The 12,885-nt window shown below is 51.0% G+C and overlaps 4 protein-coding genes across 4 annotated transcripts; 1 reads left to right on the plus strand and 3 right to left on the minus strand.

Moving 5' to 3' along the window:
- Positions 1 to 109: 109 nt before the first annotated feature.
- Positions 110 to 2,802, minus strand: F5B22DRAFT_583431 (WD40 repeat-like protein; the record flags this gene model as incomplete). Its single annotated transcript, XM_047973359.1, has 3 exons — positions 2,436 to 2,802; positions 2,099 to 2,214; positions 110 to 2,043 (listed from the first exon to the last, which is right to left on the minus strand). Coding segments are annotated over exons 1-3 (1,831 nt in total), but the record flags the coding sequence as incomplete, so codon positions are not given.
- A 967-nt stretch (positions 2,803 to 3,769) lies between these two features.
- F5B22DRAFT_583434 (diacylglycerol O-acyltransferase) lies at positions 3,770 to 6,522 on the plus strand. The gene is made up of 4 exons (XM_047973360.1): positions 3,770 to 4,669; positions 4,721 to 4,761; positions 4,819 to 5,830; positions 5,888 to 6,522. Exons 1-4 carry the CDS (start codon positions 4,417 to 4,419, stop codon positions 6,118 to 6,120), a joined length of 1,539 nt encoding a protein of 512 aa, XP_047836448.1. The 5' UTR covers positions 3,770 to 4,416; the 3' UTR covers positions 6,121 to 6,522.
- A 13-nt stretch (positions 6,523 to 6,535) lies between these two features.
- F5B22DRAFT_583435 (uncharacterized protein) lies at positions 6,536 to 9,147 on the minus strand. The gene has a single exon (XM_047973361.1). The coding sequence runs from the start codon at positions 8,658 to 8,660 to the stop codon at positions 6,765 to 6,767; it is 1,896 nt and encodes a 631-aa protein (XP_047836449.1). The 5' UTR covers positions 8,661 to 9,147; the 3' UTR covers positions 6,536 to 6,764.
- A 799-nt stretch (positions 9,148 to 9,946) lies between these two features.
- Positions 9,947 to 12,627, minus strand: F5B22DRAFT_17561 (uncharacterized protein). The gene is made up of 3 exons (XM_047969365.1): positions 11,542 to 12,627; positions 10,321 to 11,482; positions 9,947 to 10,256 (listed from the first exon to the last, which is right to left on the minus strand). Exons 1-3 carry the CDS (start codon positions 12,218 to 12,220, stop codon positions 10,040 to 10,042), a joined length of 2,058 nt encoding a protein of 685 aa, XP_047836450.1. The 5' UTR covers positions 12,221 to 12,627; the 3' UTR covers positions 9,947 to 10,039.
- Positions 12,628 to 12,885: the final 258 nt, after the last annotated feature.

Here is a 12,885-nt window from a genome sequence, read left to right on the forward strand (position 1 = left end):
TAAATAGGCACATAGGTAGGTCGTAAACCACCATCTTACCAGACCGCTGGATAAGAATAATTACAAAACTAAAGTCAACGCATAATATAATATGTACGTAGGTATGCATATAAATACTTGTTATTATGCGCAATGCCCTACTCCTCCCAACGCCTTTTGATCGTATAGAAAAAAACGACCTTGGGTATCTGGATACTACAACAACTACTTTCCAGCATGTTTTCTAACTAATAGTACAACTGTTATGCCCCGTGCTTTTCCCTGCTATTTACGCTTTGCTCAGTATCCCATACAAGATAGACAATGTCGTGCAATCCCCCACACTATTTGAACGAGGGACTTTCAAACTCGACTTCGTCATTTGTGCTTGGTACACCGCGGTCTCTTTCTATCCCGTGAATCTTACCTTACGCGCGTATAGTTCCCCTTTTTCTGTTCCATTCGTAGACTTTCTTCCTGACTGGGTAAAGGCGCCCTTCCTCTACGGGCAGCCTCGTTAGCGAGGTCAGCAGGGCTAGGCACTTGGGGCGGAGGTGGGAAACCAGGCGGTACCGCGAAGTTGGGCGGTGGCATGAAGCCTGGTGGCGGAACCATATTAGGAAGTGGGGGAGGAGGAAACCCTGATTTCTGAATCAGCTCTGCAATCTTGGCAAGGTCGGCTGGGTTACTGGGATCCAGGCCAGGCAGCGGTGGAGGAGGCGGAGCGCCGCCATTAGGACCTGGGAGGGCGAAAGGCAAGGGTGGCGGTACTGTTGCAGTGGACATGCCACCAACACCAGGGATTTGCAGAGGCGGCGGCGGGACACCGTTCGCTGGCAACGTGAGGCCGGGGAGACCGGGGAAAGCAGGAACCGACTGTCGAAGTGGCATCTTTTGGTCAACCAAGCCTTCCATTTCATCTTCAGCTTCCTGTTCCTCTTCTTCTTGTCGTTGGCGACGGCCACCTCGTCGATCCCACGTTCCTTGAACTTCAGCGGCCGCCTCACCAATGTGATATCTATCTTGGAACACGTCCGTATCTCCAGGTCGGTCTCGAGACCAGAATCGTGTTATACGGTCGTTCGACCCTGACGCTAGGATATGGCCATTCGGGTGCCAATCAAGAGACCAGATTGCAAAGTCATGTGCAAAGGGGATTTTATGGGCTGGAAATATGCTCTGAGCCGGCGCTGCCGATGGATCTGAGCTTTCGTATACGGCCGGATGGTTCGGCTGGCCAGCTGGCGTGTTTGGCTCATCCAGGAGGTAATGGTGTAGAGAACCTTCGTTGCCACCTGTACTAAGAAGATTTGAATGTATCGGATGCCAGACCAATGTTGAGATATCCTTCTCATGCCCCTTAATCAGACATATATCTCGCATCATCCGTATGTCGAATACCCTAGCAGTCTGATCACGTGCCGATGTTGCCAGACAATTACCCATCACCCGTTCAAATAGTGTTTTAGTGATATTATTCTTGTGGCCATGGAGGGTGGTAAGACAGCGTTGTGTCCGTGGGTCCCATAGTTTTACCAGGTGATCTTTCGATCCGGATACAATCAATCCTTTTGTCGGATGCCAATCGCAGCTTTTGGCATCCCAACCGTGACCTTGGAGTGTCGACTCAGCTACTCCCCCAGCGAAGTCAAAGATCTTGAGCGTCGAGTCATCCGAGGCAGTGACAAATTTAGAGTCGTTGGGACCAAAGGCAATATCTCGGACAGGGTCACGGTGACCTTGTATAGCCTTAACGTTATTGAAGTTGGGTTGCCAATATTTGATAATGCCATCATGATCAGCTGATAAAAGCCAATCACTGCTATGAGAATAAGCCAGGGCACGGATAGCAACATCATGAGCTTGCATGATGGTCTCAAAGTTGAAGCCAGTGCCATTCCAGAGAGTGAACTCGCCACTGCTCGAAGCTGTTAATAACCTTCTGCCATCTGGCGTCCATCGGACGACATTCACTGGATGCTTTATTTTGTTAAGCGAAGAATGTAGATGTTTGGTAGGAACAGTGTCAGCGGGATCTGTTACCCTAGCTAACGGCGGGAGCATCTGCGTTGAAGATTAGTGTCTATGGACATCTCAATTGTCTCGGGATCGTGCTCACATCAGTGACATAACTCGCGCTAGGGCGCTCCAGCTCACCGCTGAAGGAGCTTTCAAAGCGCGTCTGGCGATCTTGTATCCATTGCGACATGGTGGAGCCATAGTCAGTCACAGGGCCTTCATCATTTGTTTGTCAGCAATGAGCATGATACTTGAAGGCAGATAAGACGATATCAATGAGGCAAAAGCTAGAGAGATATTCAAAGAGGAACAAAAGCCACAGACGGCATGTCCACAGCCGAGTGAAGGGGTTGCATTGCTAGTATCTCAGAAGGCATATGCCTGCCAGACCTATGAAACATCGCCCAATATGAGTAGATTGAGAGCAGGGCACTTACGGCGACCTCTGGCCCTCACGAAACCGCCTTCATGTGAAGGACCGGACCCGCCATGGTCCCCACGCGGCTCGTAGGCCATGATGGCTCAATCTCCCTAGAGTATCAGTGCGATTGGTGAAGATAGCCGCACGCTACCTAAGCTCTGTGATGTGCGAAACGGATGAGAAGTGGTTGGCGTAGGCGATGTTTATGGAAGAATGCGAAAAATAAGCTGAAAGCTGATTATGATGAGATATAAATGAAACTCAAAGAAACGCAGCAACACAAGAGTCTATCTGACATTGATGAAGATGCCCTGTCGCATAGGTAGAACGCGCCGCTACCTGCTCGAGAAGCTTTCAGCCACGGTCCAGTCAGGCCTTTCCAACCTTGGAAGCAGTATTGTGGCTGGTGAAGCAAGGCTGTACTTAGGTACCTACAGGTATACATCTTGGCGTTGAGCTATGTGGCTGTGCGCCGTTGAAACCCAAAAGCTGGGGTCTTAAGTTTGGAATGGAACAGCGTTGATGCCGTTACATCCATTCAAATCGTTACCCGTTTTCCTGTCTTCTTGGGAACTCCACAGAAGCTCTAAAGAAGTAAAGTGCCTGGATGTTTGAATGCGTATTTTGCCTAGGCGGCTAGGTAGTCTAAGTCAATACAATAAATATCTTTGAGAGACCCATTTTCACGTGTCAGTATGCTACATGTATTACGGGACCGGTATATCAATTGGCTTCTCAATCTAAAGAAGCTTACACTGATATTTTATACTGCTAATGTAATAATATTCTCCTGTACGGTCCCGCCGCAAGGGAGATGCGCCTCGGGAAAATGCGCGAAACCCACCCCTGTCAGCAAAAATTTAAAGCCCTGGTTACCTCGTAAGACATTGAAACCTCGGCATTGCTATGCTCCCTTATACAGTCTGTACTGCATGTTGCCAAGTTCGAGATCTCAGAGCCAAGGTATTTATTTCTGCCACGAGCTTGCCACTATGATCAGGTGTGGTGGCCCAATGGTTGAGCAGGAATAAGCTGCTTCGTTACCTATGGTAGCAGTTCCTGATGCCACCTTGCTACCTACCTAGGTAGGTACTTATGTAGGCCCCATGTGTGGTGATGCACAGTTGCCAGTGGCGTACCAGAGGCGTACCCATGGCGCTATGTCCGCATGCCTTGGGTCTGGCTTGGGCACATTAGCGAGCTAGGTACTCCGTATCTGTCCGTACAAATACTAGTAGTTAAATTGAACAGGCGCTAATACGCGTGTAGTAGGTATGGTATAATCGTCAGTGCCCCTCCATCTGCTTTCGGCATGGTCCGGTTCTCGCTGATGTCAGTATCAGAAGAGAACGCCCGGATTATAACAATCCACGCTGCTCTCGATGTTGCTGGCCATGCCAATTGACATGCATACGTCGACAAGAGTCTTTCCAAGGTTGTGTTGGAGCTTCCTATCAGATCCCTTCGCCCTATCTAGCTAATCTGGGTAGAGATATCTTGCCGAGATAGGTCCCTACTTGGATATAGCCAGCTCAGCCACTGCTCGCCCGCCTTATCAACATCAGATTTCATCCAAACCATCTTTTCCTCGACTTTTCCCTCGACTTTCCACCACCCTGATCAAGTCCCTTTGTTTCACTGCGTTACCCCTTATCATTGGTCCAGGGTATTATAGCTGTTCTTCGGAGAGTTTTACGTAGAAAGAAAGTACCTTCCCGGCTCATCTCATCCCTCCGCCTTTACTTGTCTGTTCCCTGTCCGTCCAGGGTAAGACCGAACCTAATTATCGAATCTCAACTGACTTACTTGCTGGCCTTTTCCTGTAATATCTATCCGACCAACATTCGATTCCTTCTCACCCGTTATTCTCAATTCTCGAAGTTGAGTGAAGGCCTCATGTATGACTAATGTAGCCAGATTCAATTCCGATTATTGAGTTAGCTAGTTAGCCAATTCGCCAGTCACTCATTCGGCTATCTAAAGAAAGTCGAGGCGCCATGGACTCGGCCACTACCACCAGCGTTGAGGCAGCCACGTCTGCTTTTCTCCGGCGAACAGAAGAGAGCAAAGAATTGCGGGAGAAAAGCAATGATCCACCCAAACCAACCGAGACAGCACAGAAGTCATTCTTCCGGGAATATAGACATGTAGCTGCTATACACTCTAAGGCTCGTCCTTCGACCCTGAGCCACGATACCCAGGCCTCTCCTAGCTTTGTTGGCTTTCGAAATCTAATGGTCATAGTGTTGGGTATGCCAATTGTCCATCCTTAGAAGAAGAAACTTGGCTGACGTGTCATAGTCGTCGGGAACTTGCGCCTTGTCATAGAGAATATGCAGAAGGTAGCACGCCCCGCGATCCGAGGTCATACTGAGAGTCTTTGCTGATGTGCCGCGCAGTATGGTAATTTAATCTGCCTCACATGTCACGATTTCCGACAAAAGGACGTCTTACTCGGGCTGCTCCTATACGTCCTGGTTCCGTGCCATCTCTTCATCGCACACCTTCTCGAGTTGGTCGCTGCGAAGCAAGCACGGATTTCCCGGGCCCAGTCAATCTCCAGGGGTGGATCGACAAGTCCGACAAAGGAAGAGCAGGCGAATTTCCAGTCAACATGGGCCAGCATTCGACTGGCGCACTTTTCCAATGCCAGTTTGGCTTTGGCAGTCCACAGTTGGGTGGTTTATTTTCATATTTATCACCCATTGATCGGTACTATTACTGAGCTCCACGTCATCATTGTCTACATGAAAGTCATGTCCTACGCTCTCACCAACAGAGACTTGCGGCATGCTTATCTACACCCTGTCAAGGGCGAGCTCGCCGCAGTCCCCGAGATATACGCATCATGCCCCTACCCCGAGAACATCACCATGAGCAATTTGACCTACTTTTGGTGGGCACCCACTCTCATCTATCAACCAGTCTATCCTCGCACCGAGAAGATTCGTTGGGTCTTTGTCTTCAAGCGGCTTGGCGAGACAGCGTGCTTAAGCGTGTTCATCTGGTTTTGCAGCGCCCAGTACGCAGCCCCAGTGCTTTGGAATTCCCTCGATAAGATGCATTCTCTTGATTTTGTATCCATCGTAGAGAGATTACTGAAATTGTCGACTATTTCCCTGGTCATCTGGCTGGCCGGTTTCTTCGCCCTCTTCCAATCGGCTTTAAATGCCTTGGCAGAGATCATGCGGTTCGGGGACCGCTCATTCTACGATGAATGGTGGAATTCCGCTGGATTGGGACAGTATTGGCGACTTTGGAACAAGCCGGTATACCAGTTCATGAAGCGACATCTCTTCTCTCCTCTGGTGGGTAGGGGGTACAGCATGAGCGCCGCTAGTTTGATTGTGTTTTTCGTGTCGGCTGTCTTGCATGAACTTCTCGTGGGTGTGCCTACGAAGAATATCATCGGTTCGTCTATTCCCCTGAAAAGTGTAAATTATAACTTATCTGACCCTTTCTTGTTAGGTGTTGCTTTTTTCGGTATGCTCATCCAGATCCCGCTAATTTGGATCACGCGGCCATTAGAGAAAATGCAGGGACCAAATGGCAAGTTGATTGGCAATGCCATCTTTTGGGTCTCCTTCACAATACTGGGACAGCCCTTCGCTGCCCTATTATACTTTTACGCGTGGCAGGCAAAGTACGGTTCGGTTTCAAAGACAATGGGTGTACAAGAGCAAGTAATGCTAGAGCACTAGTGCTGGAAAACATTGATTAGTACTTCAGGTTATAGATACTTTATGGATAATGATTAGCTCCCACGAGTCCCCGACGGCTTCTAATATAATACACTAAAGTTATGTTTCCATTGTTCATGGGAGAAATGTTTATCGTTATGTATCTAGGTAGACAAACAGTGTTTAAGTAGGGTTGTGCTAAAGTTATCACAATTTTGGGGATGGGCAGATAGAGACGTTTACGTCGATGTTGTGCCAACCCAGTCCTCAACTATCTAAACGTCTTGGTATTAGGGGAGACATGTAGAGTATGTCGAATCGACAGGGGCAGTGGTTGTTCGCTCATTCATGTTTCCTGCCAGTCTCTTGTGCATTGAAATGGCACATATATTCACTTATTTACCTTCACAAAACGAGGAGCCGTCATGACAATAACTACTTCGTACACTCTTGAGTCTATTCACCGATTACCTAGGTGGCTGGAACAATACATAGAGCTAGGATAAAACCCACCATAAAAGCTAGATGTAAACATACAAAACCCAAACAGCGCCCATTAGCCTCAATTACTATTCCTTCGAGCTTTTCAGTATACGTTTAATATGTCCGTGCGTGTATATATATGTAAGAGATGTGAATACGTGTGAAACTCTCCTTGCCTTGCGTCACCTCCTCCCCCTCGCAATACCCCCTAAATCAATTCCAAGACTGACAACAAGCAGCACGGCGTTGAACAGCGCCATCATATAAAACGGAGCGCCCACGGCAAGCGCATCAAAGAGGTATCCGCCCAACTTCGTGAGCAATAGGATCGCAGCGCCACCGCACCATGAATACACGCCCGCAATAGAGCCCTTGAGCTGGACACGGGAGACCTTCTCCTCTCCTGCTACTCTGTTGCCTTGCCCGAGTAGCGCGTCTCTTTCCTGGTCCGCACCCTCATCCGCGGAAAGAGGGCGAAGAACTACATCCTCGCCTAAAACGCCACGTCCCAACGAACCCAGACTGCACACAATGGCGCCGATCTGGCTGATACCCAACAGCGCGACAACGAGGAATACAACAGCGGACCCGCCGCGGCCGTCAACGTCCTTGAACTCCGGGCTCGCGAGCCGCGGGAACGCGACGTACCCCACAATGCCGAGCGAGGCGGCGACGAGGACGCCCCAGTTGACGCCACGGAAGCGGCGCGCGTTGACGTATCCGAAGACGGGGGCGCAGAGCAGCGCAATGAGCTGTGCGACGCCGCTGAGGGAGGCCGCGAGGACGTAGGCGGCGCGGCACTCGCGCTTGAGGTCAGGTGAGGGGTCATTGGGCGAGCCCTGGCAGAAGCCGTGCGACATGAAGTACGTGTTGACGTACAGCGGCAAGAAGAGCGAGATGGCGACCGTGCTGGCGCGCGCGACGAAGCCGCCGAGGTACCCGAGGGCGATGTGCGGGTCTGTAGCGCCGAGGCGAAGGGAGGACAGCAGGAGGTGGTGGTAAGGGAGAGGTGTGGAGGCGCGTGAAAGCTTGCTGCCGGGGGCAGAGTCATGCGGTGTCGCGCCGTTGTCGAGAATGGTGGGTGCTGTACAATCCCGATGCTTGAGCCCAAGGAGCATCCGCCACCCTTTTCCCTCTTCGCCTCTTAGTCCGCGTAGACCGAAGGCCACGAATATAGCCACGGCGAGCGATACGACACCTACGACGTAGAAACTTTCCGTGATAGCTTGCGCCGGGGTGACGCCTTCTTTCTTGGAGAAATACGCTGGTAGAGGCAGGAATAGAACCAAGGCCACCAGGGCACCGCATCCCGTGAACAAGCCGACGAGTCCGGCGAGCGCGGATGGTTTCCTGCCCTTCGTGTCCGCGTTCGTAGAGGAGTAGAATGCCTGGCTCGCACTACTTCCCCGTCGCACGGCATTCAAGGCCGCGCTAGCAGGCGCCGACTCGTTGAATCGCTCCGGCGTGATGGTGACATCGCTCTCTAGGCTGGCGGCTATGCTTGGGCGAGGCGCATGGGACACCCGGGCACCTTCACCAGCATCTGAACCATCCACATAGAGTTCGGCTTCTCCTTCACCGGTGACACCTGTGACGCCATCCATTGCATCGCGCTCCTCGTCGCCTGTCAGCACGGGCAGTATAGCAGTGACCATGGTCGCTGCAGCCGTAGCGCCGGCAGCGAAGAGGATGCGCGCAAGGATGAGCGCGGGGTAGACATTGCGGCACTGCACGAAGATGACCAAGCTAATTGCGATGATAGCGTATCCAAGGACGGCGACCCAGCGAACGCCCAGGCGGTCGCTCAGCAGGCCCCAGAGCGGACACGCGACGAGCGCGACAAGCTCGTCAGCGAACCCGAGCGTACCCACGATGTCTCCGACGCCCTTCTTCACGCCCAGCAGGTCCGTGATGACGAAGCTGACGGCGCTATTGAGGAAAACGAGGAACGATATGCTGAAGAGCGATATCCCGAGGAGATACGTGGCGGCCTGCAGGCTTGTAGTCGAGGAGCTGAACGGGAGGAGGCGGAACGTCGACGTCGGCGGCGACGACGATATCCGTGAGGGCGCCATCATGTGTTCGTAATCTTGACCCTCCACTCTTTCTCACTCTTCCAATGTCTTCCTGCTCTACCGTCGTTCCCCTCGATATCCGTCGCTCCCCCTCACTGACGTATCCCGGGCCGCCCGGCTCGTTATATGAAAAGATTATACAAGGCGAAACTCGCGCGGACGTTCAACAATGGGTGGTTTTTGGAGAGCGCGGGGCAAGTGAAGAGCTGAGCAGTAAAGTAGTCGTACAAGCGGGACGAAAGACCGGATAGGTTCGAGGGTAAGTTTCGCAAGCTGGCGATACCGGCGCAAGTACTCGCGGGTTCCGGTTTTAAGCTTTAGCTAAGTACTTATTCAAACTTGCATTTAAATGGGATAGGAAGGAAAACCGACGTCAAATCGTCACTGTCGCTACGCTTGGCGACGTGTTATAGTACCTGTCGCTGATGGATAGCTACATGTATGAAATAGGATAGGATAGCAGTAGCTCTGTCCAGACATCTAAGTACCTAGTTCCAAACTGATTTATCAAGGCACCTATGCTTGGGATGGAGCTTCCCCACAACCCATATCGTCTCACCTTTATAGTCAAATGGCTAGCTTAGAGTAGCTCAAACAGCCGACAACTCAAGTAAGTCCTTCATGTTATGTGGTAGTAATAGTATTAACATGAATCTGGAGCATTTATTAAGCGTCCGAACTTAACTGCCCAGGTAAGCTCTTCCCTATGCTTAAGGTACGTCATCTTACCCGAGTATATCCCATGGATCAGATGATACAGAAGTTCATGCCTTTTTGTATAATAAAACCTCTACTTCGCACTACCTACATGAATGAGTAGAGGGGGTATATGAGATGACAATTGAGCAAAGGGCAGCCAAGATTGCGATGTTCCGCAGAGTTCTATGTACAGACCTTCGAATATCCAGAGTTTGTTGTCCTTACTCTATCTTCTTCACTGCCTATGGATACCAGTGCCATTCCGATGCGGGAATTCCGCTTCATGAAAAAAAAAGAAATGAAAAAAACATCGTCTACCTAACGCCGGCAATGATGGATCTATTTCCCAGGATTCCAATCTTCTACAAGATGCCAAGTGTAATGCCTGAAGACTTCGCCAACACAACACAGATGTACAACACAAGGAGCGTCGTCGCAAGCTCGAAGGGGAGAAATATGAACGCAGCCGCCATCGCCATCACTCCTTGTCGGAATTGAGTAATAGTTTTCTCTAACTCCGCACCACGAGTAAAGTCATGAGAGGTTCTTGAAGCCCACCTGTCGTATCCACCACCCACGTCCCCATCCTCATCGTAGCTACTGTGATCTTGGTCCTGGTCCTGGTCGTCCTGGTCTCGGCTCTGCGTCTCATGCTTGTACTCGTAGTCGCCCGGTTCTGATTGTCAACCGAAATGGAAACCGCCGGGGAAGCCCTGAGCTCGTGTACGGCCACCGCCAAAGCCACCACCCGGGAAACCGCCGCCTCCACCGAAGCCACCGCCTCCATTCATCATGCTAAATAAGATTTCGGGATCGATGCCGCCAGCCATGCCACCTCCGCCACCAAACATTTCTGAGGGGTCAATAAGGTCCTCTCCGCTGTCATAACGGGCACGTTTCCTAAAAATCAGTATGTTAGCGATAATATTCAACTTAACATGACTCCATGGGCCAGATTACGTACTGGGAATCGCTCAAGGTTTCATAGGCTTCTCCGATATCCTTGAAGCGCTCGGCAGCCGATTCGTCGTCCCGATTCTTGTCTGGGTGGTGAATGATAGCCAACTTGCGGTATGCCTTTTTGATAGTGGCGTCGTCTGCATCTTTAGCGACGCCCAAAATCTTGTAGTAATCCTTCCGCTGACTCTTCTTGAGTTCCAGTTCGGCCTTTCGAATCTCCCTTACGATGGTACGGTCTTCTGGATCTAGTTCCTGGATCTTCTTCCACTCACGCACAGCATCCTCCCATCTCTCAGCTTGGCCCAAGGCATTCGCCTTAGTCTTTCGAGCCTTGATGTAAGTTGGATCTAAGGCCGTTGCACGCTCGCAATCGGCTACAGCAGCATCGTAATCCTTTAGCTTTAATCTGCATAGTGCCCGATTTTGCAATAGCTTGGCATTAATAGCTCGGTTTGAGGGATCGACGTCCAGCGCAGCTGTATACTTGTCGAAGGCCGCCTGCCAACGGCCAGTCTTGTAATCAGCATTACCCTCTTCCTTCATGCGGTCCAATTTCTGCACCGTCCTCAGCCATTTAACAGCGTCCCTGAAATCAGGATCGCCGCTCAAAGCTTTTCGGAAGTGCTGAATGGCTTTCTCGTTATCGCCTTGTGCATATAACGCCCGTCCCCTGAGTACCAGGGCCTCAGGATCTTGGCTATTCTGCCGTAATAAGGACATGGCCACATTTTGTGCCTCGCCTAGAGAGTTAGCACCCCCCATCTTTAGGTATGCATTGCCTCTCATAAGTTGCCATTTGCGAGGTCTGGTGGCGCCCGGTGCTAGTAACTTTTCAGCCTGGTCAATCGCATGTAAAACCATTGATCCACTAGTGCCGTTGTTGAGAGCGTCTTGAGCAGCTCTCATGTGATGCTGCATCTCCTTTGCAGCGGCAGTGTCCTTTGACGACGGTGGGGGTTGAATACGACCGAAGGTTGTCATGGCTTCATCCGGACGTCCTAGATTAGTATAAATCCTAGCAAGCCGAAGCAGGAACTTGGGGTTCTGGGGGTCCAAGTCAACAGCTCTGGAGCAATCCTCTAAAGCAGCGTCGTACTGCCCATCTGACATGTAAGCTGCAGCGCGATTGCTAAGGTAAGTCGATGAATCAGGCATCAGTTCAATAGCTATAGAATGCATTTGAGTCAGTCAGTAATACTAAAAAATTGAGATATCTGATGCGCACCTTGAGAGTATTCTTTAATAGCCTTTTTATACTGTCTTTCCTTGAACGATTTATTGCCCAATGACTTGTAATTCTCAGCTTGTTCGGCATCACTCGGAACCGGACTCGAAGGGTTTGACCTGTGCGGTGGAGGTGCCGGCCCTTCAGTGTTGACCTCAGGCCTCGATCCATTCGTGGGGGAGTTAATGGGTACAGTGAAGGACTTTGTCGGTTGCTGAGGAGGCGGTGGAGAGGAAGGAGGTTGTGCCGAATTTTCCTTGTCGACATCCATTTTGTCGAAAGAGTTCCGATGATCACTCATGGCAGCGAGGGCCGATAAGCGTTTGATCTCGTCCGGGTGCAAGTTCAGAGGATGCGTGTTAGGATCGTATTTGGCTCGTCGCGAGTCCGAAGAATGCCTCCCAAAGGAACGTGAGGATTTCGACTTGGATTGCTCGCGCTGCGGGTGAGCAGGCGATGCGGGGCGGGCAGATTTCTTGGTGGGTGACCGAGAAGAGCCGGAGGTTCTGCCAGGCGACAAGGGATCCGACCGAGAAGCCGCGACGTGTGGCCTTGACTGGGACGGCGACGGTGACGAATTGGCCTGGTGATGGATGTATTGGGGGGAAGGCGGAGGGTCGGTGTCGTCGCCAGAAGGCTGCTTCTTGGTAGATTTTTTCGAGTTGAAGAGGCCCTTCATTGGGAATGTAATATTTCGGAACCCTAAAGAACCTAGCAGGTCCTAGAGCGCAGGCCGGGGAGCAAAAGATATGGGTAAGCCAGCCAACTAAAGGTGCTAAAAAAAGCCGGGTTATAGCGGTGCCCACACCCCCAATATAGGCTATCTGATACCTGGGATGCCTTGTATAGGCAGGCCGAGGGATTACCTAAGGTGTAAGGATGCACCGCCCCCAACTTTTAGGTTTGGGTTCTGATATCTATTGTTCCGCCGACAGTCTTTGCTGAGAGCGCAAAGAACCGTAACTTGAGAGTGTCGAAGACTCGTCCTAGGTAGCTGGCCTCAAGGTGTGCCCTTCATGCAGGTCGCAGATCGCAGAAGCGAGGGGAAAAGCAAATTCGTAGGCGGGAAGACAAATTCTGACGAACAGCAACTGATGGTGTGTTAAATAACTGAGTTGGTTGCCAATTCTAAGGTTTGTTGCGTTCGTCGCCAGGCGCTTCTAAATAGCAAACCTTCGGCTAGCGTCGATATTCGCCGTTCTTGTCGGGTCTCGTTGTATCACGAACGAACAGCCTCGTTTCAAAGTTTGTCTTGCTCTTCGGTGGATGACAGCAAGCAAGCAATCTGGTATGACAGAACTCGAAAAATTGTGAATCGCTGGGAAACGGTCTGGTCGGAGTTGA

Source organism: Xylaria bambusicola (assembly GCF_022495145.1).
Source record: "Xylaria bambusicola strain CBS 139988 unplaced genomic scaffold F5B22scaffold_1, whole genome shotgun sequence".
NCBI lineage: Eukaryota > Fungi > Ascomycota > Sordariomycetes > Xylariales > Xylariaceae > Xylaria > Xylaria bambusicola.